Source organism: Perca flavescens, chromosome 1 (assembly GCF_004354835.1).
Source record: "Perca flavescens isolate YP-PL-M2 chromosome 1, PFLA_1.0, whole genome shotgun sequence".
NCBI lineage: Eukaryota > Metazoa > Chordata > Actinopteri > Perciformes > Percidae > Perca > Perca flavescens.
Genome location: NC_041331.1, coordinates 40,026,422 through 40,054,373, shown reverse-complemented (window position 1 = coordinate 40,054,373; position 27,952 = coordinate 40,026,422). Strand labels below are relative to the sequence as shown.

Below are 27,952 nucleotides of genomic sequence, written 5' to 3'. Positions count from 1 at the left end.
TTTCAGTGTTGTAGTCTACGTGATACGCAGGTAGTATACCCACTAAGAAAGCTCCAGCATTTCCATATTTGCACTTAAAAATGCCCAATGACACATAACAACATACTTTGCATTGTCATTTTTCTATATTTTCAATTGTCATCTGTGTTTTTTTTCCTTCACATAGGCCACATAAAAGGTAAATTGGTGGACAAAAGTGTGTCAGAATACAGGAAATTAAGTCGTTGATGCTCAAAACTCTGGCCCATATGTATAGGCCCATATACAGTACAGTATACCCACTACAATACATTAAACTACACCATAGCCCCGTTTCCCAACTTATTGTGGGTTGAATTGCCTTAACGTCGTTTTTTTACAGTGTAGAGAAGGTAAAGCTGGCGATGGGAGGGAGGGGAGGTGGAGGAGGAGGAGGAGGAGGAGGAGGAGGAGATGAGGATGGTCCTGCTGTCAAACACAGATGAGAGGAGATGAGAACACAGCGGCAGGTTTCAGGAGGGCATGCACCGCTGTTAGATAATCGCATTGCGGAGTGGACCAATAGAAGCGCAGCGGCGATCCGAGGACGAAGAAATCATTTTCATGTAATTGAATCCAACTCGTCCAGAGCTGCCGGAGAGGCGACGTGCGCAGACCGGTGATGCTGCACAGACACACGGCGAGCCTGCAAACTTCAGACTGGATCTATAAACTGTAATAAAGCCGCTCTGGCTCCTGCTGTCCGTCGGGCTGGTTTCGGACACCCAGCTTTATAAAGGATAATAATAATAAGAGCGATTATACAGTTATGGATTAATCAGCGAGACGCGTCTTCATTAAAGCAACAGGTGAGAACATGCACGGGACAAACGACAGACGTTAAAGAGCTGAGGCAGCACACCTGCGCCCTGTAAGGTGAGTGACTCGATACCGTTTTATTTAATACAATAGAATAGTCTTTATTGTCGCATGTACAACGAAATGTGATGCAGTCATATCAGTGCATAACATTAGCAACAAAACAAGATAAATATATAAAAGTCACATATATAGAAAGAGGTGTTTTAGAAAAGAAATAAAAATAAAGACACAAAAACACAGGTATACCACACACACAAACAACACATCCACTGCACGATTTATCCTTAAAACTCAAGTAGCATTAAGTGCAGTATATGGCTTTTAGATAAAAACGGTTTCGGAGTCTGTTTGTTTGTGTATTAACTGTCCTGAAACTTTTTAAATGCCATTTAATTTCACAGGAAATAAAATGCGCCGGCCTATAATCAGACTATAGTGTAACGCCATTAGTTAACTAACTGCAACGCATTCTCTTGAACGGGTTCATACAATATCTTACAAAGAGTCAAGCACACCAATTCGTACGAAATCCGGAGACCGCTGGCTGGTCACGAGGCGCCGCCAGATAACGGTCCTTTCCGTAGCAGTTGAGTTTAGCCGACAAAAAGTGAGCGTCATGGGGCGACCGGTTAAGTTTAGGCACCAAAACGTCCTAAAAGCCTGTACCTCGCTGTCCTCTCCACCCGACCGAGAGACACTTCCTAGGCTTAGAATTAAGGTTGGAATCGCTAAAAATAATACTACCTTACCTTCCTCTCGACTGAAAACACACTTTATTGGCTTAACAATCGTTAAAACACGCTGCAAACTCACGGTCCTCTCTTCCCAATTTACATCCACCCCCCCTCTCTTGGCTTAAAGGAACACGCCGACTTATTTGGAATTTAGCTTATTCACCGTAACCCCCAGAGTTAGACAAGTCGATACATACCCTTCTCATCTCCGTGTGTGCTGTAACGCTGTCTGACGGCTCCAGCGGCATCAGGCCAGCACAGATCCTGCAGGTGAATGGTTCCAGCAATCCTACTGCTCCCAATAAGTGACAAAATAACGCCAACATGTTCCTATTTACATGTTGTGATTTATAGAGTCACAGCGTGTACAAAAAACAACGTAACATGAGACACAGCCGTCTTCTAATTGTAAACAAACCGGGAACTATATTCTCAGGCGGAAGAATATAGTACTTGGGCGGAGTGATATGCTCGGAGCAAGCCTGTCTGAGAATATAGTTCCCGGTTTGTTTACTGTTAGAAGATGGCTGTGTCTCATGTTACGTTGTTTTTTGTACACGCTGTGACTCTACAAAACACAACATGTAAATAGGAAAATGTTGGTGTTATTTTGTCACTTTTGTCACAATTGGGAGCAGTAGGCTAGTTGGAACCAGTTACATGCAGGATCTGTGCTAGGCTAAGCTAATGCTGGAGCCGTCAGACAGCGTTACAGCACGCACGGGGATGAGAAGGGTATGTATGGACTTTTCTTACTCTGGGGGTTACGGTGAATAAGCTAAATTCCCAACAAGTCGGCGTGTTCCTTTTAAAATAACTCACCGTTGTCGGCTACACGTTGTAAACAGCCATGGCACGCTTGCCTGGTCCTCCGGTAACGTTAGCAGGGCTAACATGATGGGGTTAGCCAGGACCAGTCGGGATCACTTTACTGGCTAGGTCTCAATTGTTTTTGCAAGTAACCAACTCGGGTACTCGCTACAGCTACTCGGGTAGCTATATAATTCAATGTGAGTACACAAATGTTGAAAGAACATAAAATGCCCGTCCCTTGTAGCTGTGATAAATTAGCCTGAAGCTAATGCTTACCTGTTCAGGAGGAAATAAGCCAACTGTGCGTCCCTTTGGGCTCTAAGCTGTCTCCATCTTTCAAATACATCTCCAATATTTACCAGGGGTTTGTTATGTCTCTGGTCACGCAACTGATCTGGCAACCCGGCCTGGCTGTCAAACTGGGCAGTTGACACCAACACACAGGCCAAAACACAAACAGAAATTTTGTCACCAAACGGAAATTTCACAAGGACAAAATACTGCATTGTTGTCAGAAAAGATAGTATTTGAACTTAGCAGGTTTCCTTAATATCTGATGACGCATTGGGGTCATTTTTTGGATTCATTACAGTAAATATCACATATTGGACCATTTAAGATCTTAATGCAAATCATCCCATTTTGTTCACTTCCTCTCCTTTTCACTGGTGCTCAGTGTAACTTTGTTACTTAGAGGGGTAGTATCTGTTAGTTCTGATGTATAGAACCCAAATGCAGACAGAACACAGAGCCAGGAGTGTGAATAAACAGGTTTATTCAAAGTTATCAAGTGTACGGCCCAGGTTTCCGGGGTGGAGAACAGGTCAGGTGGATGCCGGGAAGGAGCAGGTCCGTCAGAGGAAGACAGTAGGCCCGGCTAGCGGTGGGGTCCAGGGGTGGTGGTTCTGGTCCGGGGGATGGCAGAAGCGAAGCGGTAGCAGGAGTCAGGATCCAACAGCAGCTGAGGCACAAGATAAGGGCTCAGGACAGGCAAACATACAATTAGACTTAACAGATCGCAAGGTTGGCCAGGTGCAAGCCTAACTGTGGTCGTATTGACTATGACCAGACACAGAGTGGAGGAATGACCTGGTATATGAACCAGAGGTTGATTGTGGTAGATGAGAGGCAGCTGGACCCCTGACTCCTGCACACCAGACTCCAATCCTGCAATTAGGACAAACCGAGCAGGGAGGGAGAGAGACAGAGAAGCTACCTATGGAGCAGCAGGCCTAACAGTATCTTTAGAAGCCTTTTCTTGGTTTCTACGCTGCGCTGCACAATGTTTGCGTCAAACCTTATTGTTTTTTTAATAATGTGTGTATAAACTAAACTAAAATAGTGCATGAATCCACTTAGCAGATTGAATTAAAAGGTATATGTCACAAAAAACGTAGGTATCTCTGGTGGTTTTTGCATTTGTCCGCATTTTCAGAAATCTATATATAACATTTCTGCGGTGAATGGAGTTTCTTTTGTGGTGCCCACAGCATAAAAAAAAATGACATATGAAAAATTCAACAGCAGGGTCTCTGTCTGGGCTTTAATTCCTGGCCTCCGTGCAGAAGAGCTGGAAATTGTGAAAGAGCATTTGGTGCACTCAGTTTAACTGTTTGTAAAGGCTGCATGATTTCAATTCACCACCAAATTATAGGTGACATTTTTCCAAATCTTTATCTTTAAATGTAAATAAATATACAAACACTTGGAACGACAAAAAACGGACATCTCTTCTTCGAAAATCGGTGTTAAATCTGTGTTCTGATGACAACTGTTGACAGGAAGGTCAAACAAAAACTACCAGCACGGTTACATACCAGTAGAGATCAGAGTGAAAATGTGTTTTTATGTAAGATAAGCTGCCCCTTAAGTTTATGTAACCCCTCCCTCTGCGCGTTGTGTTAAGACGGCCGACCCTCGGCAGAAAAAGCAGTTGGACTGATCAGTCTCCCCGAGTTGGTCAAAAAAAGTGCCACAGAACACACCGAAGAGACGATAACAGGAGGCGGCGCTAATCTGTATTGTCGCCCAAAAATGAAAACCGGCAGCTGATTGGACGAACGCGTCACGTGGGGTCTGGTTTCTCCGGAAATTCAAACCCAGACTGTCATGGCGACTCGTTCAGAATACGATCTCATATTGTACTAAAATAGTTCACCGAAACGGGTTTCTGAAAACATTTTAAGAGAGAAATAGGCCATGTGTCTCTGTGTGTGTGTGTATGTGTGTTTGTGTGTGTCTGTGTGTGTGTGTCTCTGTGTGTGTCTGTGTGTGTGTTTGTGTGTGTATGCAGTCGCTAAATCTGTCTTCATTTCAGCTCGACAAAGGTCAGTTTAAAAGATTTTCGTCAGATTTTGAGAGACTTTAGTCACGCTCATCCGCTCCCCGTTTCCGTGTTAGCTCTATATGCACGGGTACATGTAAACAAACACTTTACTGAAAACTGACAGCTGTGCACAATGTTATTTTTGAAAACAGAGATGTTGAAATGTCCATTTATGAAAATAGCCTGCCACGTGTAAATGTAGCATAAAGCTATAAGCAACTTGTGAACAAATGAGCTGAGTGGGTGGTTCTCTATGTACATATTTACAGTTTTACAGTATACGCCACCGATTAAACTGCTTACCTTAACGGAGTACATACAGTTTTAAACAAACATGCCGACCTACACAGACCAAGTGTAAACTACGGTGTCTCGTAAGGTAAAGAAAGTGAAAATTGCTGAACTTCCTCTATTATAGGAATGACAACAGTGCCGCCTAGTGGCCTACTCAAGGCTACTACCTTACACTTACATCGTGTTTTTGCATGTTAGCAGATATCTTTTACCATTCAAAACTGGATGACAGGATCTCAGGTTGAAACAGAAGTTGTCAAAGGAGCTTCTTCAATATTCAGAGTTTTTAACTTCTCTGGCTCGTTCACAGTTCACACCACAATGTCCCACCCGAGCCAGTAAGACTTTTTAAGGTCACTCAGCAGCCGTGTGAGGGTTGTCGTGAAGTGAGGTGTGACTTGGTATGTAGTCAACTCTGAAGGGTGTCAGGACTAAAAGCAGGGTGCAAAGATCTTTTCTTTTTCCCCAGTGAATTGTTTTGTATTGTTATTGAACAATTACAAGAGAACACGGGATGTAATGCGGACGTATCCATAGCTCGTCCTCTCCGCCGTCTGTAACACTGGCAACTAACCGGTCCGGCAGCTGATTCAAAAACGCCTCCTCTGTGAAAACTCTGTGGTGGACCTGTGGAGCGGGCGATCATATGTGATTAAGGGAAAAACAAAAACAACAACAAATTTAAAGAGAGCGAGAGAGAGAGCAGCAAATATAGCAGTTTGCAGGCTAATATAAGAGATAGCGATTAGCATAACCAAGTGGTAAAGTAGTAAAGCCAGCATCTTGCACCATTGGCTGCATGGGCCATGAGTGACATTGACGTGTGACTCTGTGCCTCCTGCTGAAAAGTTGAGAATGTTTTAATTGTTATGTACGCAAGATGTACCATAGGAAAACAATGGGTTCGCTGACGATGCGTTTCTAGCGATGCTTCTCGATGCAATTGGCCCTTTTAATAGAGCTGGATACGATGTGGCGAGTCAGAACTGCTGCCAATCTGCCTCAGTGGCCAATTACGGTACTGTGGCCTAAAACATGTTTTCCCATAGACCTTAATTATAAAAGAGATGCCTGAGAAACGTCAAAATGGCAAAAAAGGTCAACAATTACTCTTTGTATTGTGAACCTTTTAAATCCTTGTGCAGTAAAGTTTTGGTTGATAACATGCACTACGTTTACATGCACACCAATATTACATTATTATTCCAAATATGACAGTATTCCTAATATGATACATGTCATGTAAACAGCATATTCCAGTTGGATATCCCTAAGAAGGCCTTTTTCCAAATATAGCATTTTCTGATTAAGACATGTGGGATATTCCAGTATTATTCAGGTTTTAGAGGCATTCTTTGGACATGTATACAGCACATCTAGAATATGAGTCTCAATCAGGGTTTTCACCGCAGGTTTATGGTCAGCTCTGTGTGTTGCTATGGTTGCTTACACAAACCAACCAGCCAACAGTTTGCAAGGCTGCAGACCCGATGAGAAGGAGAAACACAGCTACTTTTAAACATTATCAAAGACTTGGATATCAATAGTTTTTTGGATATGTGCAAACATCGTTATGCCAACCTTTTCAAGAAGCTGGTTGAAGGAATGAAATGGTTAACTTTGAGAAAATCCTGTTTTGCACGGCTACATGTAAATGGGAATAGCTGTGTAAACAGCTTAGTCAGAATATTGTCTTTTTTGGAATAAGGGCAAAAAACGGAATATTATGTGCATGTAAACGTAGTCAAGGACTTTAGTTTTGTTCTGATTTAGCTTGAGCACATTTTGGATCAATGTATTAAAGTCCATGTATGATGACCCCTACAGGTAACAGGTAAATAATGAAAAGTAGGAGACCCAGGACAGAGCCTTGTGGTACTCCATATGAAATGTTGATTTGTAATGAGGCTTTAAACATACACAGTTTAAATGAATAAAAAAAAAAATAGTTTAAAGGACTTGATGTAAAAAAAGGCTGACTTTATTATTTATTTTTTTGTGTCGTCACAGCTTCTCGTTGGCTCCTCCTCCTAACCTCCCGTGAACTGGAGATACAAATACCTCTTCCATCCCGTCACACATCCTGAAGCCAGCATGCCCATCATCAGCAATGCCAACCACGACTTCAGCACCTACTCCATCAGCAGCGACGACAGCAGCCTCGATCGCTTCTTCACAGAGATCCCGGAGACTGAGACCATCAAGGGCGTTTACTTCCAGCGCGCCCAGCTGCTTCGTGACCCCAAGGCCTCGTATGTGGTCGACCATACCCTGCAGGTTCTCATCAATGTCGGGGGCAACCGCTACACATTCCCCTGGAGCACCTTGGAGCAGTTCCCCCAGAGCCGTCTGGGACGTCTGCGCTTCTGCACCACCCCCGAGGAGATCGCACGACTCTGCGACGATTACGACGAGACGTGCCAGGAGTACTTCTTCGACCGAAACCCTACAGCCTTCAGGGTCATCCTCAACTTCCTGGCTGCGGGGAAACTGCGTCTGCTCCGAGAACTGTGCGCCGTGTCGCTGCATGATGAGCTTGACTACTGGGGCGTGGACCCGGGCCACATGGAGCGCTGTTGCCGTCGCCGCATGTCGACCCGCGTGGAGGAAGTGGCCGAACGAGAGCGCAAAGAAGAGGAGTGGAGGCAGAAGAGGGTGATGCTGAAGAAAAGCAACACAGAGGCTGAAAAGGGCTATCACAAACTGGCGTGGATACTGAGAGAAGTGGTGGAAAACCCTCAGTCGGGTTTGGCTGGGAAGATGTTCGCCTGCCTCTCGGTGGTCATGGTGCTCGTCACCGTCATCAGCCTGTGCATCAGCACCATGCCAGACCTCAGAGATGAAGAAACCAGGGTGCGTATAAAGCCAGACGAACTACTTTAATCAGTGTCATTTTCAGAAGCGGACAGCTGCTAACTGCAAAAGAAAAGAGTCAGATATTTTTCTCAGAAGTGGGTGTAAACCTAAAGCTAAAAGGAGAATAAATGGAAATGCAACTACAAATGAATGACAGATATGATAGATAGATAGATAGACAGATAGATAGATAGATAGATAGATAGATACATAGATAGATAGATAGACAGATAGACAGATAGATAGATAGATAGAGAGATACATAGATAGATTTTTATTGATCCCAAAAAATTAAAAAAATTACGCTGATGCTGCAGCAAAATATCAGACACACAGCACACATACAGAATATACATGAAATAATAGGATACAATATAATAAAATAATAAAAATGTACAACTGTGTCACTACTATTGATAAAGATGTAGATAAACCTATTGTGCAAAGTATATTTAGTGCAGTTGTGGTGTATATATGAGTCTTATCTCACACTCTTCACTGATGAAGTGCCCGTGGTATGAATGATTTCTGTAGCGGTCCGTGCGACAATAATAATAATAATAATGTTGCTCTGTGTCGGCTAGATGTGTAAATAGGCAACTGTTTCTGTCGCTTCAAGTAACATTTCCATTACAGTGCACAAGTCTAAATTGAAGCTCAGCTTTGCAGCAGACAGAAATACACAACACAAACTACAGTCTGTTTGTGTGGGGTGAGGAGTTTTGAAAATGTGCCTGTTAAAATATGGATTTCTCCTTCTTGTTTGAGTTAACAAAAGCAGACGGATTGTAAAATTGATTGTATAACTAACTGTCATCGTTAAGAGCCTCGTGATGAGGTTCCTAATCTTCGGAGACGGTGGATTGATTTCTCCCTGATGTATGTGCAGCCAGTCAAACTAATCAAGACACAAGAAAATCAAAGCATGGACGAGTTCAGTTCAGAAGCTGAGACAAACTAAATTATTTTCCACGTTTTCTGACTGATGTCAGTTGGAATGAACAAACATCTGGGGATGTGTTTCTAAAGCAATGCCATAATTCCTTTTAATTTCTGGAAACCAGTTTTGTTTTTAGTTCGGAGTCTGGCAGACATCTAAAGTTGTCAAAGTCAACGTCAAATTAATTTATAGAGCACTTTAAAAAACACAAACCAGGTTTGTGCCAACTGAGCAATAAGAAAATCACAAGAAAAGATTTAAAATACATGCCTAAATACAACACTCTTGTACAGATGTCATGCACAATGCATATCAATGAAAAATGCAACTCAAATGGGACACCTTTTAAATGAGTCAAGGGACTCTGCTCCTATATTTACAGGAAGACTATTTGAGACATTTGGTAGAAGGCCCTGGCTCCAGGAATGTTGCGATGAGATCATGGGATGGTTTATAACCCTTGGCTGTGGATAGATGTTCTCTAATATAGCTCGGGGCAAGAACATGCATGGCATTAAAGACAGAAGAACACCAAAATCTCGTAAGCGATGCTACTACAGACGTAATGTGTTCACCTTTCAAGCTAATGTAGTAAGCTATCATGTTGGAAGGCAGAAAGTTCAGATCAAGTTCACCCCCATTTCCTGAATATTACTTCTTCCACAAATAATCAACTTACTTCTTGGAGTTGTATTTCTTCTGGTAGCAGAACTCTAGATTAAAAGCATTGATTTGAGCACTAAATGAAAACTGCTCTTCAGCCTTTTCTTGTCTGTAAGCATGAAGAGGCTCATTATGTGCAGTTAGAAAAGCAATTACAATTTTAAATGTGTCTCTATAGTATTTGTGATGATTGTTCCTCATTAGAAGGTCTTGTTTCCTTGTTCGCTGCCATCATTCAGTCGGCTTTCAAAGCCACACTCAAATCGAAATTGATTTCCCTCCTCCACTTTAATGACTGATCATCCACATTGCAACTACATTTTTAACATTCACTGCCAAAGAAATGTTGCATTAGCTTGTATATAAACTCAAATCAATTTAAGTGCTGTGTAGTTGTTTCAAAACGTTTCTTTTAGTGGCTTACTTTGTGCTTCAACCAAAATATGTTTTTCTCAAAAGCACATCAACTATACAGCCTAATGCATTTGAATGCAAAACAATAGTGATATTTTTATTTAAAGGGTACTCCAGTGAACTATTGCAAGAAACAGATTTAAAGGTCCCATGACATGGTGCTCTTTGGATGCTTTTATATAGACCTTAGTGGTCCCCTAATACTGTATCTGAAGTCTCTTTTATATAGACCTTAGTGGTCCCCTAATACTGTATCTGAAGTCTCTTTTATATAGACCTTAGTGGTCCCCTAATACTGTATCTGAAGTCTCTTTTATATAGACCTTAGTGGTCCCCTAATACTGTATCTGAAGTCTCTTTTATATAGGCCTTAGTGGTCCCCTAATACTGTATCTGAAGTCTCTTTTATATAGACCTTAGTGGTCCCCTAATACTGTATCTGAAGTCTCTTTTATATAGACCTTAGTGGTCCCCTAATACTGTATCTGAAGTCTCTTTTATATAGACCTTAGTGGTCCCCTAATACTGTATCTGAAGTCTCTTTTATATAGACCTTAGTGGTCCCCTAATACTGTATCTGAAGTCTCTTTTATATAGACCTTAGTTGTCCCCTAATACTGTATCTGAAGTCTCTTTTATATAGACCTTAGTGGTCCCCTAATACTGTATCTGAAGTCTCTTTTATATAGACCTTAGTTGTCCCCTAATACTGTATCTGAAGTCTCATTAAATTTAGACCTTAGTGGTCCCCTAATACTGTATCTGAAGTCTCTTTTATATAGACCTCAGTGGTCCCCTAATACTGTATCTGAAGTCTCTTTTATATAGACCTTAGTGGTCCCCTAATACTGTATCTGAAGTCTCTTTCCCGAAATTCAGCTTTGGTGCAGAATTACAGCCACTAGAGCCAGTCCCACAATGAGCTTTCCTTAGGATGTGCCATTTCTGTGTCTGTAGCTATTGAGGAGGAGAGAGGGGGGCAAGGTGGAGGGTGGGGGTGGGGCCTTGACCAACAGCCACTTTGCTCATTTGAAAGCCATGATGTCTCTCTCTCTCTCTCATGGGTGGGCCAAATTCTCTGGGGGGGCAAAGCAGAGAAAGGGGAGGTAACCTTGCTCCTTATGACCTCATTAGGAGAAGATTCCTGATTGGTCCATCTGAGCTTTCATTTTCTCAAAGGCAGAGCAGGATACCCAGGGCTCGGTTTACACCTATCACCATTTCTAGCCACTGGGGGGCCATAGGCAGGCTGGGGTAACGCATATTAATGTTAAAAAACCTCATAAAGTGAAATTTTCATGCCATGGGACCTTTAAGAAGAATGGTTAAAATCAGTGCAGAAATATATAAAAGTTTTTTTAAATTAGTATTTTTGTAACACTATTTTGCAACTAGTCTCACATTGCCAGACCTTCCTCCAAAGCGCTGCAGAGGAGGGTCTGGCGAGTCCACACAGCATTCTGGGATGGGAGAAAAATGTGCTCCAGTTTATTTGTATTTCTTTAAACCTATCACAATCGTCTTGGGCGGTGCTAAGCCCCTGACGGAGCCGCGGTGCCGCTGCAAAATAGCCTCGGAAAGGAACTTGTTTTGGTGGAACGTGTGTACGTTCAAAAGTAGTTTTAATCGTGCAACAGAAAACTCAGATTGGACAGATAGTCTAGCTAGCTGTCTTGATTTACCCTGCAGAGATCTGAGGAGCAGTTAACCATAGTCCTCACAAATCCACTGTAGTTTAAAATGCCAACACAAAGATGGCAGAAGGTAACGGACATCCAGCGGATCTCCCGGTGGTACTGGAGCAATCCCCAAAATGAATTGTCGTAGATACAGACTAATTTGCAACTGACATACTGTATTTGCAAAAAAAATGTGCCATGCCTATAGACGTAATGCTTTAAAAAAAATAATACTGAGGCCTCAAGTCCAGGCTGATTAGTGCTAACCATGACGACTAACCTGATCTGTATTTGTGAAATTGGTTTTAAAGTTGCCCAGTGTGTTCTCGTCACAGTCCGTCTCTGTGTCTGCAGGGCGAGTGCTCCCAGAAGTGTCAGAGCATGTTCGTGGTGGAGTCCATCTGTGTGGCGTGGTTCACTTTGGAGTTCATGCTGCGATTCGTCAACGCTCAGAGCAAGATGGCCTTCGCCCGCGGCCCCCTCAACATCATCGACGCCATCGCCATCCTGCCGTACTACGTGTCTCTGGTCTTCGATATCAGGGATGAGTCGCAAGAGGATGTCATCGTGGGTGCCGGCAGAGGCTATCTGGACAAACTCAGTCTGATCCTGCGCCTGCTGCGGGCGTTGCGGATCCTGTACGTGATGCGGCTGGCTCGCCACTCTCTGGGCCTGCAGACGTTAGGACTGACCATGCAGCGCAGCATCAGGGAGTTCGGCCTGCTGCTGCTGTTCGTCTGCGTTGCCGTGACCCTCTTCTCACCTCTGGTCCATCTAGCAGAGAGCGAGCTGGCGCCGTTTGCCGCCACGCACCCGCAACACAGCTTCAGCAGCATCCCGGCCTCCTACTGGTGGGCCATCATCTCCATGACCACGGTGGGATACGGCGACATGGTGCCTCGCAGCATCCCCGGACAGATAGTCGCGCTCACCAGCATCCTGAGTGGCATCCTCATCATGGCGTTCCCCGCCACGTCCATCTTCCACACCTTCTCCCGCTCGTATCAGGAGCTGAAGCAGGAGTACGAGCGGCTGTGGAAGGAGGAGAGAGGCGAGGAAATAGCCGCTGAGTCAGAGGAGAGTTGGGCCAAAGCCGATTTGGCACCAGATGATTTCACGTCTGTGTGCAAGGAAGATAATGACGGGACTATGTTAACCAAGAGTCATAAATCCACACTTCCATCGACAGCTTTCTAATGCACCAGGAAGAGAGCAGTCAGACACTTTCTGTCAGTAATTATGTGTTTAAAATGGTGATACTTGACAACATGCGCTATCCTTTTTAAGCACATTTAGACTCTAAAGGACTGTTATTTTGAAAGTTCTTGTCTGTTCATGTTCTGGATTCATGCTTTAAATATATTATGCTTCCAACAAACTATCTATTACTTATCAGGTTATGTAAAGCTTGCTTTCATATCAGCAAATACATTGCAGCACTTAAAGGGTACCTATTAATGCCCATTATTTTCTGTCATATATAATTTTACAATGTCGGATGTTCATATTAAACTTAGTAGGGATGTTAACGATTATCCAAATTAATACAATCAGTTAAAACAATATCTAACTTTAAATGGAGGACCCTCTGTGTGTGTGTGTGTGTGTGTGTTTCTGTTGTCTTTCAAATATCTCGAGAACAGTTCATCCAATCTACTTTACACTTGGTGGGAGTATTGCTGTGTACCCAATGAACTTGCCGTTTCTTTTGTATCCAAGCAAAATTGGTATTGTAACTGAAATGTTCAGAATTATTATTAAATCAAAAATGTAATCGAATTGGGACCTTTGGAATCAAATTGATTAGCCAAAGCTTCAAATAATGAGGTAAACATATTTAAAAGAAATTCCTGTGAGCGAAAACATTTAGATTTCCGATTTCTTTTTTTCTCTCCGCTCGAAATTAACATAATTTCCTGCCGGATTTCTTTTTATTGTCATCTGCGGCAGACACGTTACATGCAGCTAAATGCTAACGTTAACAATATGGAAAGGTGTAATTTTAGCTGCTGATGTTAATTTAATTTCTCCCCAATTTCGGATCACATTCCTGCTGGAACATGTCCGATCCTATAGTGGTGATTTGAGCGGTATGTGCTCCTATACTCCGTCAATCCACTAACACAACGACGGATACGGTACAAAGACGACAAGAGCACAGAAGACTATGGAACACGGACCAGTGTTGCCAACGTTTTCCCCAGAAACGAAGCTAGCAATAGCTACAAAAGTCGCTAAAAGTCGCCAGATGACGCCACACGTTTTCTTTTGCATTTTGGTGACATCAAATTACACAGCATTTGCATAAGTCTTAGTGGCTGTGTGAGCAGCATGCATGGGAATTAATTACAATATATTATATCTCGCTTTTTCCCTGATGCTCTGAAGTCGCTAAGTTTGTCGCTAGTCACTTTTAGAAATAAAGTCACTAAGAGGGTCTGAGAAGTTGCTAAATCTAGCGAGAAAGTCGCCAAGTTGGCAACAATGACTCTGACCAATCAGGGAAGACTGAGCTGATTTGGGAGACAGGTGCTACAACAGAGCGTTTCAGACAAAGGGTGAATACAGGTATATTCAGGCAATATGAGTGTTTTTAACATTAAAGCATGTAAACATGTTCCAGTAGAGACACAAAATACAACCCTGAAAATGAGCATAATAGGTAACATTTAAATCAAACCGACATCTGAATTCTCCACAGTTTTGTGTAAGAAAATAGAAACTATGATCTCACTGCAGCTACTGTGCACATTTTTTTAATTTAAAAAAGATGATATATATATTAAATTATTTATAGAGCCAATGTAACATATGGTCGTTTCTAGGGATCGACCGATATGGATTTTTTAGTGCTGATGCCAATATTGATTTTTTTTCATCAGCCTTAGCCGATGACCAATACGGCTGCCAATTTTCTTGAGCCGATATTTGGAGCCGATACTACTTTTGCTCCCTCAATTTACATCATTAAAATGTAAACCCTGCCACACTGGATTTGTTTTCGGAATTTGCTCTGCCATTTCTTTAAAAATAATAAACAAAAACACAGATCAGAGTCACTTCTGCAATCATCTTACATTCTTATCAACCAAATTATGTGTGCAGTGTGCATCATATGGACGGGTGCAGCATCTCCAGCAACACAGAGCTGCCTGTGGACGCCTGTCTGTAAATAATGCTGGGAAAAAACTAGCGGCGAACGCAGCAAATATCGGACCGATATATCGGCCGGCCGATAAAATCGGTCTATCACTAGTCGTTTCCCTGTCAGTAGACATTTGGAGTTTCGTGCTCTTTTGTTTGTATTTCAGTCCGAAAAAGCAAGCTTGTTAGCCCAGCTTGCTAACGTTAGCACAGATTCCCACTAGACGTTAGTTTTTGTTTATGTTATTTTAAAGGGAAAAAGAGGGAGAGGTCCTATAGTTTTAGCCGGCTCTCTTTCACGGGTCCAGTTGTGGAGACGGCAAAATAACCAGACTGTTAAAACTCACAGCACAAGAACAAGAACTCCTGTAACCTCGGCACTTCATTTACTCCACGATTCAAATCTCAAAGTGACGTAGTAACGAGTGCTCAAATCACAGATGGTAACAAGTAACAGGTAACAACTTTGGACCGAACATTTAGGCTGTTGTAAGTAAAGTAATAAACAATTTTATTAAAAAGTAGGGATCGTTAGGAGCAAAAATCGAAATTGCGATCAAAATTGTATTAATTGCACAGCATTACCTTTCTGACCAACCGAAACTAAACAAAAATTAGCAAACAGACTCTGAGAAAACTAAAATGACAAAAAAATCTAAAAGTCACTAACTAAAATCAAATAAAAACATAGGCCTGTTATGAACACTTGGAGGGAGAATTCAGCACAATAGTCAGTGACAAAACCTTCACTTGGACAGATGACAAAAGTGTCAAATGTCATGAGTGGATTTCTTAGTGGAAATCAACTAAAAGAAAAAAGAAAAGTATCTTAAAAATGTACAGTATGCTGTGGATAATGTTGGGCAGCAGTGTATAAGACGTGTATTTAATGGTCCTTTAATGTAAAACATCTTGTAGCTCCTCTTGTCTCGCTGTTTGTCGAACTTGCAGGCACTTTTAAAATGACAATAAACTCTTTTTGCTTTGATTTTTACCTGCCTTAGAGGATGAATGGTTTGTTCACTCTGCATGAAATTATAAAAGAGCCAAAGGAACCTCATACTGCAGCTCCCATATAGCATCAGTTTAACTATTTAAAGTGCCCATATTATGAAAAAAAAAACACTTTTTCTGGGATTTGGGGTGTTATTTTGTGTCTCTCGTGCTTCCACACACATACAAACTTTGAAAAAAAATCCATCCATGGTGTTCTGAGTGAGATACAGTTTCTGAATGTGTCAAAATCTGCACGGCTTTCTACGTCACTTGCCGAAACAAGCTGGCTAACCACAACCATTAACGCTAGCATGCTACCTCGTTCTCAATAGCAAAGCACTGCTACAACACACACAAGTTCACCATAATCTACAAAAGAACTACTTCCATGTGCTCCCTTGTTTAGAAGAAGTCTCCCAGCTAATCCTGCCTTGTAACTGACTGAAGTCGGAGAAACAGCCTGTCTTTTACTGTCTATGGAGCTAGCTGACATAATCTACATCTGAGCTACTGCACATGTGCGAGTGCAATCAAAGATAGTTCAGAAGAAAAAGAAGAAAAGAGGTCTCACTCTGTAGCTAAAACAGAAACCAGGTGAAAAGAGGATCTGCAGCAGTGAGAGAGAGCTGTGCAGTACAACAAAAATATGGTGTTTTTTGAAAATTAAACCATGTAAACCTATTCTGGTACAACCTTAAAATACAGTTATGAACCTGAAAATGAGCATAATATGGGCACTTTAAAGGGATAGTTCAGATGTTTGTTCAGTGTGGTGTACAGTATGAGCTACTTCTCCATAGTCAGTGTGTTAGCTACAGTATATGGCGGTCGGCCCGACAACAGTTTGCAGACGCAGGCAGGAGTACCGACATGGAAGCTAAAGCTTGATTTATGCTTCTGTGTAAAATCTACGCCGTGGCTACGTACACGTACGTGGAGACACTGACTTATGTCGGACCCTACGTCGTAGCCGGAGACATGCACCTCCTGAACGTGGCTGGATAGCGTTGCATTTCCCCCGACTCATTTCCCGGTTCTCCTTCTCCGTAAACAACATGAGATCAAGGAGAGGGTTAACTTTTCCTGCTACAGATTTCCCACCGTGGTCAGAAAGAACAGAGGACACACTCTAGAGTTGGTACTCGCTCCGAAGCTAATTACTAATTAGTAATTATATTATATTATATATATATATATATATATATATATATATATATATATATATATATACATATATATATAGAAGAAACTAGAACATATTCACATTTAAAAAGCTGACATCAGACAACTTTTAGATAGATAGATAGATAGATACATAGATAGATAGATAGTCAGACAGATATATAGATAGATAGATACATAGATAGATAGATAGATAGATAGATAGATAGATAGATAGATAGATAGATACATAGATAGATAGATAGATAGATAGATAGATAGATAGATAGATAGATAGATAGATAGTCAGACAGATATATAGATACATAGATAGATAGATACATAGATATATAGATACATAGATACATAGACAGATAGATACATAGATACATAGACAGATAGATAGATAGATAGATAGATAGATAGTCAGACAGATAGATAGATAGATAGATAGATAGATAGATAGATAGATAGATAGATAGATAGATAGATAGATAGATGGATAGATACATAGATAGAAACTTTATTGATCCCCAAACGGAAATTCAAAGTCCCAGTAGCTTAAAGACATTACACACACACACACACACACACACACACACACACACACACACACACACACACACCTACAGTACAGGCCAAAAGTTTGGACACACCTTCTCACCAAACTTTTGGCCTGTACTGTACATCATAAACAGCATGATAAATAATACATCCACCAGAATAATATGGACAATAAAAGAAAACATACTAAATAAAAAGTAAGGTGCTCTATAAGAGTGTGTGTCATGGTGATAGTGCAAGACATAGTAATATAAAAACTATATAGCAGTGCAAGGATAAAGTAAAAAAAAAAAAGACAGCATTAAATATGGGCATTAAAATGGAATAAAGTAGACAGTAGGATAGACACAAACAGCACTTTTCTTTTTTATTGCAGAAAAAAATGACTCAAAACGATTACTCGATCATCAAATTAGTTTGCGATTAATTTAATAGTTAACAACTTATCGATTAATCTTTGCAGCTCAAATGCTCAAACTGAATATGTATGAGTTTGTGTGCACAGTTTGTCCACTGATGCGTTTGAAACCACACCAACAAACTGTGCTCACGCTGACACCTGCTGTCGGAGTTTGGAGAGACAGATGGAGTTTGGTTTGGAAGAGCCTCTTCCTGTCTCTGCAGAACTTCTTTTAAAAAACACTGTTGCTGGCACGATTGCTTCCTCTCAAACCACAAACAATGGAGACATTGAGAAGTCACCAACAGGCGCTTGTTCTTGTTCCTCCACCACCTCTTCTTTTTCCTCCAACCTGCACCCCCTGCTGTCCTTCAGACTGGAGCACTAACTCACACGTAGGAAGGAGATTACAGGACTGATTTGCATGTCTTTCATAACTTCAACACAAAATACCACCAGCTAAATGTAGACACTATACAGGCCAAAACATTGTTTTCAATTTTGATTTTTTTGGGCTATTTCGCTTCTATAACATGTATTCTTTCAGACTAGTGGGAAAAAAACACATACGAATACACATTTAGATGTTTATTTTACTACACTTTGTCTATTTGCATCTGTAGATTTCACTTAAATTCAACAAAAGTGAGTGTTATAAAATGTTTAATTTTCATATTTAAAAAACATTTCAGGAAACTTGTAATACAAAGAATAATTGTCTTAATGGGAGTAATCAACTGGGGAAGTTTCATGCTGATATCTGTTAGTTAAATTTTTTTTTTAATCATATTCACCTGTAGTTTCTGCAAAAATTTTACATTTCTTACAGGTTTTGTTCTCAGATCTCATTCATTTCAGGATTTATGTAACAATGTACACCTAAAACGTGTAGAACATGACAGTATTTTCTAATCAATGGAGTGATAAAAATAGATATCCAAAATCCCCTCTCTGCCTCAACAGGTTTTAATCTTGGAGCTCAACACAGAAGTTCACCTGCATTAAACATTTACATAACTATGGAAATTTAAAACATTTGCACGCAACCAAAACACAGCTCTGTACTGCAGAGGCAGAGGAAGTACTAAGATCATTTACTTAGTAAAAATAGCAATACCACAGCGTAGAAATACTCTGTGAGAGGTATATTGTGTAGATTCTGTCTCCCCCATGAGGAATTCTAAGTAGTGACAACAAAACTGTCGGGGCGTCTACATGATACAAGCCCTCCACCCCCCTTTATATACCGCTGGGCAGTTTAATAATACATCGTAATTCGTTCATTATATTGTGTATTGTTAACCTGAATCTGCAAAGGAACTAAAGTTTTTGAATTAGGTGTAAAAAAAACATATTTTACTTGAATTGTAGTGGCGTACTAGTATAAAGTAAGTATAAAATACTCAAGTAGTACCTCAAACTTCTACTGAACAGTACAGTATTAATTAAATGTATACTTTTTTTGTTTCTTTTCACCACTGCTGTACTCACACAGAAGTTGCAGCAGTCTTTTCCCGTCTAAACTTCATATTTTCTTATTTATTTTAAATATTAAACAGCTTCAGTGAGCAGACTGAAGGACACTCGGTGTCTCGCTCAGTTTGGCTTTTCACTCGTGGACTCCGAAATAATAAAGAGAGCAGAACATTACATACAACAATATAGCTTTTATTCTGAAAGGGGCAGCACTTACATTTAAAATATTCTCTTGCAATCACTGAAAATACATATCCGCATTATACGAAATGTCACTTCATATGAGTTCAGTCACATGCAAAAGAACCTCTTGTTATTATCTTATAAGATGGCTGCTGTGTTTGAAATATTAAAAGATATTTTAAGTAAATTGTTTAGAAAAAAAGAGAGAGAGAGACAGAGAGAGAGAGAAACACTGATCTGCTTAATACAAAACAGTTAACAACAGCATCACAAACTGAAGCCTATAAATATAAAGAATACATTAAAGTTGTTCAAACTCTCAGATGGAAATGTTTGGATCACTGACTGACAGTAAATTCAATAAATAGAAAAATCATAAAATGTGGAATTTTGGTGTCTGAGTTGAACCAATCTCATTTGAGAAACCTGATTTCCTTAACTTGACATTATTTTTTGAATGCACATAGATTGTTTTCAAAGTAAACAGAAGCCGATATAAAATTAAATCATAACTTATCTGCTGAAATTGTCTGTGTACATAAAGAACATGTGATCATGACACACAAAGGAACACCATTCTCACACTTTTCTCTGAAATTTTTTACACTTCTCGGAATTGTAAGTGACAACTCCATCCTCAAATGTGTCCAACATGTCCTTCGCCCATTTCAAATTAGGATCAATACACAACTTCTTAGACTCAGTTGTAAATCTGTAAGAAAGACAGAGATTGTACTTCATTAGAAAGAGAAGGAAACACTAAATACAAAGCTGACAACCAGCAGTGGTAAAACATGTCTTCAGGTATACTTGTGCTTAAAGTATAAATCGTTGAGTTGTGCACAAAACAAGACATTTGAGGACGTCATCTTGGGCTTTGGGAAACACAATCTTCAATTGTCTGACATTTTTTAGACCAAGAAACTAATCCATTAATCGAGGAAATAATCCACAGACTAATCAACAATGAAAATAATCGTTTGTTGCAGCCCTAGTTGCAAGCTTTTCAATGCAAAATGAACATGTACGTATACTTACACAATTGCTTTTGGTTTGCAGTGACTCGCGGTCATCGCCACGCGTTTCACGCAAGGTTTAGGAATACGTGTTTGATTGTAACCTGGACAGCATCCTTCCTCTAGCATTGATAATGCGGCTGGAACTGTGAACACACAGACACACACATTTAATACTAACATACTAATAATACAGTTAAAGCAACAACCACTTTTGGTGTAAGTTGGTCATAAAGCTCAGTCCCAGCTGTCTTAACATAGTCTATTTCCCGTCTTTAAGTTCAGACAAAATCAAACTTATTTGGTATTATCGGACGTTTTAAGTCTTGGTAGTAGAATCTGATGCCTACCAAACACTAGAAGACTTTGAAGAGACTTTGAAAAGACTAAAGTCTGACACCGTGTCACATCTAGGGCTGGGTACCGAATTCAGTACTTTTTAGGCACTGAACGAATTGCCTCTAAAGTATCAAGTATTGAAAAATGCCTCGTCATTCAAAACCCAAGTTCAATACCTAAGGAGTAAATCTCCTCATCGTCATCGAGCCAATCAGCATGCAGCACGCTTCTACCAAGATCTAATAATGCTGGTGATTGGCTGTCTAACGTTAAAAATTGGTATAAAAAAAAGTATCGTTGAAGGAACTGGTATCACAATGTCACAATATTGGTATCGGTACTGGTATCGAAAATGTTTGAACGATCCCCAACCCTTAGAAGATTTAACTACCAAAACGTCAAACAATCTCAGTACTTAAAGATGGAGAAAAAGACTGACCTAAGACAGCTGGGACCGAGTTTTATGAACACCTTGCACCAAACGATCGTCAAAACTCAGTGACATTATAACAGATTGTCTTTAGATGTGAGATAGTGTCAGACTTTGGTCTTTTCAAAGTCTTCTATGGTACGGTCAGCATTAGACTGACAGCTCACAGAGAAAACAAGTATTTAGTTACTGACCGGCAGAGAGGGTGTGATGCAGGAAGCAGTTCAGAAGTACGAGCACCACCAGAGACTTCATGGTTCAAAGACAGGAGAGCTTCTGTTTGGATGAAAGCCTTCAATCTTCAAGGTTTGATCTGTGTTAGAAACCTGCTCTGTGCTTCCTTTATATACAGCTCATGTCTCCAGATTTCCATTCATAATTCTTCTCAGAAAGCAGATGCTTCCTCTTTTCTCTCTCACTTTTTTTTTCTGCACTACAGAGAAAACGGGGTAATAATAACAACGTGTAAAACAATTCTGCAAAGAGCTCTACACAGAATATAATGTGGGGTTTCCACTGGTGCGTTCTCTCGGACAAGAAAGAAAGCACTTTTAGCTGCAGCCACAAACTTTAATATGAGTAAACCAAATATCTCAGTCTCTCCCTTTGTAAAAAATTGCGATAAAAGTTACGATGTCTTTTGTATGTTTGTTGCAATGAAGTTGCGGGAGACAGTGCTGCTCAGAATGCTGCAAATGTTGGTATAATATGAAAATGGATTTAAGACCAAAAATTATAATTTATTCAATGAATCAAATTTGAACATATGTGTCAGTGGCTTGTTGATCTTTACATTGTTAGTTAATTTCCTAACCTGGCCTGGGACACACATTCACACGGTTTGATAAAGGACTTATTAGACTTTAACTTATCATTGCTCTTACAATAACGAGTGTAGCTGTCCTCAATTTAGGTCATTGTGTCGTCTCATCTCCGGTTTATCCTGCATCCACCGTGTGTGTGTGTGTGTGTGTGTGTGTGTGTGTGTGTGTGTGTGTGTGTGTGTGTGTGTGTGTGTGTGTGTGTGTGTGCGTCAGTAGAGGGGGAACTGTATGAGCAGCAGCCCGCCCGCTGCAGAGAGCCATCAGGATTGAAACAGCAGCCTGTGACTCTATAGCGAAAAATCGTTACAGCGTATAATGATGTTATATGAATACAGGTTGGCAGGACGGTCTGAAATGTTTTGCACGGTCTTTCACTGTACGTTTTGTTGGTAAATGTGAGATGTTCGAGTCTCGTCTTCTGTCTCTCTCTGCCACTTGGTCAGTGGCACTCAGAGTCACATTATACTGACGTAAAGTCTGGCATGTGGGACTGCTGGGATTGGTTGAAGTCGCGGGAAACTCCGGTTATTGGTCAAATATGTGGAAAAGTTGCGGTGATGGGTCAAATTTGCAAGTCGCACCAAAGTCACGGTGATTGGTTGAATTTGCGTGAATTGGCTTAAATATGAATATTGTTCTAGTTTCTTCTCTCCTCTGTGACAGTAAACTGAGGACAAAATAAGACATTTGAGGACATCATCTTGGGCTTTGGGAAACACTGATCCTCATTTTTCACCATTTTCGAACATTTTATAGACCAAACAATTAATCCATTAATCGAGAAAATAGTCGACAGATTAATCGACTATGAAAATAATCGTTAGTTGCAGCCCTAAATAAAGCTGTATGTTATCTTATCTTAGAATATAATCATTAGAATATTACAGTGTAAGTATTTTAGTACTGGTAGTAATAGTTGTAGCACTATTAGTAATATTAGCAGTATAAGCATTAGTAGTATTGGTCACATTAGTACTGCCTCAGTTTCCACCAGAAACAGCACAGCAGCAGTTCTTAGAACAAAAAAGAAAAAGTTTTTCATTCACAATTAATGTGGTTGTACTTCGTTATTCTGGTTATAAGATAAAAATAATTTAATGAGGAAACAAAGAGAAGTGAAACTACATCAACCTCTCTTTTAAAGAAACAGAAGAAAACTTCTGCATTGGCATAAAGAACGCAGGTGGATTATTTAAATAAAGACAGTCTTTAAGAGAAAGAGCAGTGGGCTGAGTGTGATTCCCTGAAGGACCCCAAATAAATGCTGAGAAGTAACCAATCGCATTTACTTACTGTATTATATTACACTTTTGAGGCAGCCATTTGTTACAGGAGTCTTGCTACACTTGTGCTACTTTGTTCTTTCACTCCACTACATTTCAAAAGGGAAATATTGTACTTTTTACTACATTTATTTATTACTTTTTATCTCTTACAGAGACGGAGAGCATAGGTATATGTAAGGAGATAACATAGGCACAGGCTAATTATTGATCACTAAAATGCTAGTTAGCAAAAAGACTCATCCCCCAGAGTCAGTGCCACGTAGAGTCCGGATCGGGCCGAATTTTTCTGTCCGAGGCCGGCCCGCGTCCGACAGGTATTAAGAAATTTGTGTCCGAGCCCGACCCGAGCCCGACAGAGTTAAAATCAAATTTTTTTTCCTCATACTAATGACACATGTAAGCTACGTTTGTTTGTGGAAAGCTCGCTTTTGTTAAGCAACTGTAGGAAGGCATTAGGAAATGTCAACAGATGAGCGCAGCGCACACGGGGCAACAATAAGCGCACGTTAATAAGCTGTTAAAATGTTCAATGTGTTAACCTTTCCTGCTCGCTTCGTTTCCGACTGTGATCAGAAAACCAGGGGAGACTGGTTACCTGCAGGGCCGACGTTATAACACGAATAACCACTAACTCTGCTCCGGTGGCATCTACAACACGTCTGCTTCCTCTTTCTCTATCTGTCTTCTGCCCACTTACCACACACACACACCACATACACACCACACACACACACACCACATACACACCACACACACACACACACACCACATACACACCACACACACACACACACACACACACTGAGCTCTCTTAAAAGGAGCCGCAGCACCATTTTACAACAAATGCCTTATCGCGCTGATATGACCGAGCCCGACCCGACCCCGACCCGACCCCGACCATAATTTCTAAATATCTGTCCGAACCCGGTCCAGCCCGGCCCGGCCCGTCGGGTACCGTCGGGACCCGTCGGTCTCGGGTCGGGTATTCATGCCTTAGTGCCACGGACCCATGCCCAAACCCCATCTCTGCAATAATTATTAATAAAGGCTGGTTTAAAGTACTTCTTCCTGCCTCTATGTATTAATGCTCATGGGTAGCGTAAATGGGTTCCATTCAGATCTTAACATTAAGTCTTTTACTGTTATATGTCAACAAGATTCAACAAGACATTTTCACCTGGCTATACCCAATGTTTAGATCTGTTGTGGTATTTATGCAGATTAGCACATACGTAATTAGGCTATGCACCGCTTGGTGATATCTAAAGGTTTACATTTTTAACCTATTCATGTGAGAAAAAGAATGAATGGGCTATATTTGGGTCTTTTTCAAAACTTTCCCCTAATGGGATTCTTCAGGGCTTTTTTTCCCCCTTACTCAGGACATATTGAGGATACAAAATCGGTTGAGTTTGCTTCTGTTGCAATTTGGCCTAGGTTGACCCCCATTTTGGCTTAAAATGACTGGAATAATATTATATCGAGAGTGTCGCAATAACTATGGAATATTTTGTTTATTTTGTGGAGCGCTGCGTCCCGCCGTTGGCTGTGTGGCGTAGTTGTGTTTGATTTAGAGCCCGCTTGAAACGCTATAATGATCATCTCTCATTGGCCAGTTACCGTGCCACTTGCACATGTTAGTGCATGTTAGCGCAGGGGTCCACTACGTGACAAACCCTATGGAGTGTACCACGTGTGTGCATATTTCAACAGAGTGGCAGTGCAAGTGAAGAAATAGATAGAGACAACTAAACGGAACAAATCAGAGAAGTGAAAGAAAAGTTGTGTCCTGTTGTCTTTATTTATTTATTTTACACTGTCCAACCAGTAAAACATGTCCTGTTCTGTAGACATGGTCCTTATTTGTTTATTCATGTTGGACCAGTCCAATATGACTGTCGAAATAAACCTTGTGTTGTAAGAAAACTTGTTTAATTTGTTATTAATCTATTTTGATGCGTTTTCCCGGAACTGTGAAATGTGTTAAAAATATCGAAATTAATATCGACATCACAATATTCATAATTTTCATTTGTTCATATCGTGCAACCCTAGTTGTATCACAGGTGCCCATTAACGTTACACTGCAGCTTGTTTTACTGCTGCCAACACACACACAGAGAGTGACTTCAGTCTCTGCTCAGGACGCCATTACTCCACTATATCTTTACATAGTAAATATTTGTTTACTGCAATATTAAAGGAGACCTATTATACTTTTCAGTATTTTCTTTACTTTATTTTTAGGTTACAATGTCGGATTTTCATGTCAAATGTGGCCGAAGCTTCAAATAATGAGGTAAACATATTTAAAAGAAATCCCTGCCAGCCAAAACTTCAGATTTCCCACTGTTCTGAACTAGTGGGTTGCAACAGGTTTTTCTCCTCTCCCACCTGCTTCAGGCAGGCATGCATTGGCAGTATTTACGTTACAGACACTGCTACATGCTAATGCCAGGGAGCGAAATTACGAATCCCACTATGGCCACGCCAAAACCCGCCCTACGAAGCAGCTCGATTGGTTGGGGTTAGGCATTTGACCTCGAGTGGTTAATGTTCGCATAGCCGATTGGTCAGAGGATAGGACCTGTACAAATGGGGTTATGTTACCTTGGGTAAGCATGGACGCCTGGCCAATAAATGCTATTGAAGGGCGGGTCCTGGCGTGGCCATAGTGGGATTCATAACATCGCTGCCAGGGAAAGCTGTAATCTTGGCTGCCGATGTTGTTAATTTCTCCCAAACTGCAGGTCAGATTTCAGCTTGAACATGTCCAGTTGTGTAGTTAAGAAGACTTTATTGGTGATCTTGGAGGGTAGAAAGTGCTGCAATGTGACTGTACACTACACGGAGAGGGAGAGCACAGATGCGGAGAATCCGAAGATCCGGAAACGCTGACCAATCAGAGCAGACTGGGATTTTCGGGAGGGAGGGTTAAAGAGACAGGCGCAACAACGGAGCATCTCAGATAGAGGGTTGATACAGGAGCAGCAGTATGGAACTAATAAAGTGTTTTTTAAACATTAAAACATGTAAACATGTCCTTGCAGAAACACGAACCTGGCAACGGTCTATAATAAGTCTCCTTTAATGTGCTGAATGTCGAGTACAGAACCTTTAATGAAGGATCTGAATACTTTTTCCAAAGCTGCCCCAATGTCACAGAAAGAGTGGGGAGTCTAATTGAGAACTATATATCGACAAATAGCAAAAGAACATCTTTAAAATGAACAGGGAAAATTTAGGGAGAAGTTGATGATCTGTCAAATACTTAAGAAATCCAACACAAGTTGCGTCAGTGGAACGATGTCTATTGGAGACGTTCGGGGAGACATGATGTCAAAGAAATCAGGCTCGATTCTGAAGAATTTGTGGTTAAAAGCAAAAACAGGTCTAGCTTCCTTCCTTCTCCCTCTGAATACTGAAGTTCTGCCTGTTTACTATCAAGTATGCATGACGTTCTTAGAAGAGACGAGGAAGTGAAATTAAGAAAATTACTGAGACAGACAATTTTAACAGTTACGATATTGGTGTTACATTTATTTTGCATAAATTAACCCTTTACATGCAGTTTTGATCCTTTCCCCCATTAAAGTGGCTTTAAACTGCCTGAAGAAATTATTTTGTCTTGTATTGAAGTGACTATAGATTGATACAATTGAAACTTAGTTATAGCTAGTTAGTTAGTTATAGTTAACTTAGTTATGGCATTGAATAACGACAAGAAACATTATGAGATCACAGTAAGGTTGACCTTTGAGCTTTTGGATATAAAATGTCTTCACTTCATCGTTAGAAATTTGTGTGATAAGCGTATGAAGTCTTGAGTAGTATTGCGTAACAAGTATTTGAATGAGGTCCAATTCAGTGGTGTATTGAAGTGGGTATACTGCACTGTATATACAGTACAGGCCAAAAGTTTGGACACACCTTCTCATTCAATGTGTTTCTTTATTTTCATGACTATTTACATTGTAGATTCTCACTGAAGGCATCAAAACTATGAATGAACACATGTGGACTTATGTACTTAACAAAAAAGTGTGAAATAACTGAAAACATGTCTTATATTTTAGATTCTTCAAAGTAGCCACCCTTTGCTTTTTTTGATAACTCTGCAAACCCTTGGTGTTCTCTCAATGAGCTTCATGAGGTAGTCACCTGAAATGGTTTTACCTTCACAGGTGTGCTTTGTCAGGGTTAATTAGTGGAAGTGTTTCCCTTATTAATAAAAAAAGCAAAGGGTGGCTACTTTGAAGAATCTAAAATATAAGACATGTTTTCAGTTATTATCACACTTTTTTGTTAAGTACATAATTCCATATGTGTTCATTCATAGTTTTGATGCCTTCAGTGAGAATCTACAATGTAAATAGTCATGAAAATAAAAAGGAAACGCATTGAATGAGAAGGTGTGTCCAAACTTTTGGCCTGTACTGTATATATATAAAACAGTGTTTCCTATCAGAAATAGGGCTGTATTGTTAGAGTGCATGTCGGAGAACGTTTGTATTTTAGGTGCATTATTTACATGCTGAAGTAGTTAAACTGCATTAAGATAATGTCATTAATAG

The 27,952-nt window shown here is 40.5% G+C and overlaps 2 protein-coding genes across 3 annotated transcripts; one reads left to right on the top strand and one right to left on the bottom strand.

Annotated features, from left to right (window-relative positions):
• Positions 1-440: 440 nt before the first annotated feature.
• LOC114555533 (potassium voltage-gated channel subfamily G member 4) lies at positions 441-13,136 on the top strand. 2 transcript variants are annotated; one of them, XM_028577996.1, is made up of 3 exons: positions 441-827; positions 7,018-7,860; positions 11,914-13,136. In XM_028577996.1, exons 2-3 carry the CDS (start codon positions 7,102-7,104, stop codon positions 12,754-12,756), a joined length of 1,602 nt encoding a protein of 533 aa, XP_028433797.1. In that variant the 5' UTR covers positions 441-827; positions 7,018-7,101; the 3' UTR covers positions 12,757-13,136. The 2 variants fall into 2 exon arrangements, with proteins under 2 accessions (XP_028433797.1, XP_028433789.1); XM_028577988.1 differs by having other exon boundaries at positions 441-894.
• A 6,513-nt stretch (positions 13,137-19,649) lies between these two features.
• LOC114561452 (C-C motif chemokine 13-like) lies at positions 19,650-21,610 on the bottom strand. Its single transcript, XM_028587484.1, has 3 exons — positions 21,463-21,610; positions 20,522-20,645; positions 19,650-20,195 (listed from the first exon to the last, which is right to left on the bottom strand). Exons 1-3 carry the CDS (start codon positions 21,521-21,523, stop codon positions 20,063-20,065), a joined length of 318 nt encoding a protein of 105 aa, XP_028443285.1. The 5' UTR covers positions 21,524-21,610; the 3' UTR covers positions 19,650-20,062.
• Between the last annotated feature and the right edge of the window lie 6,342 nt (positions 21,611-27,952).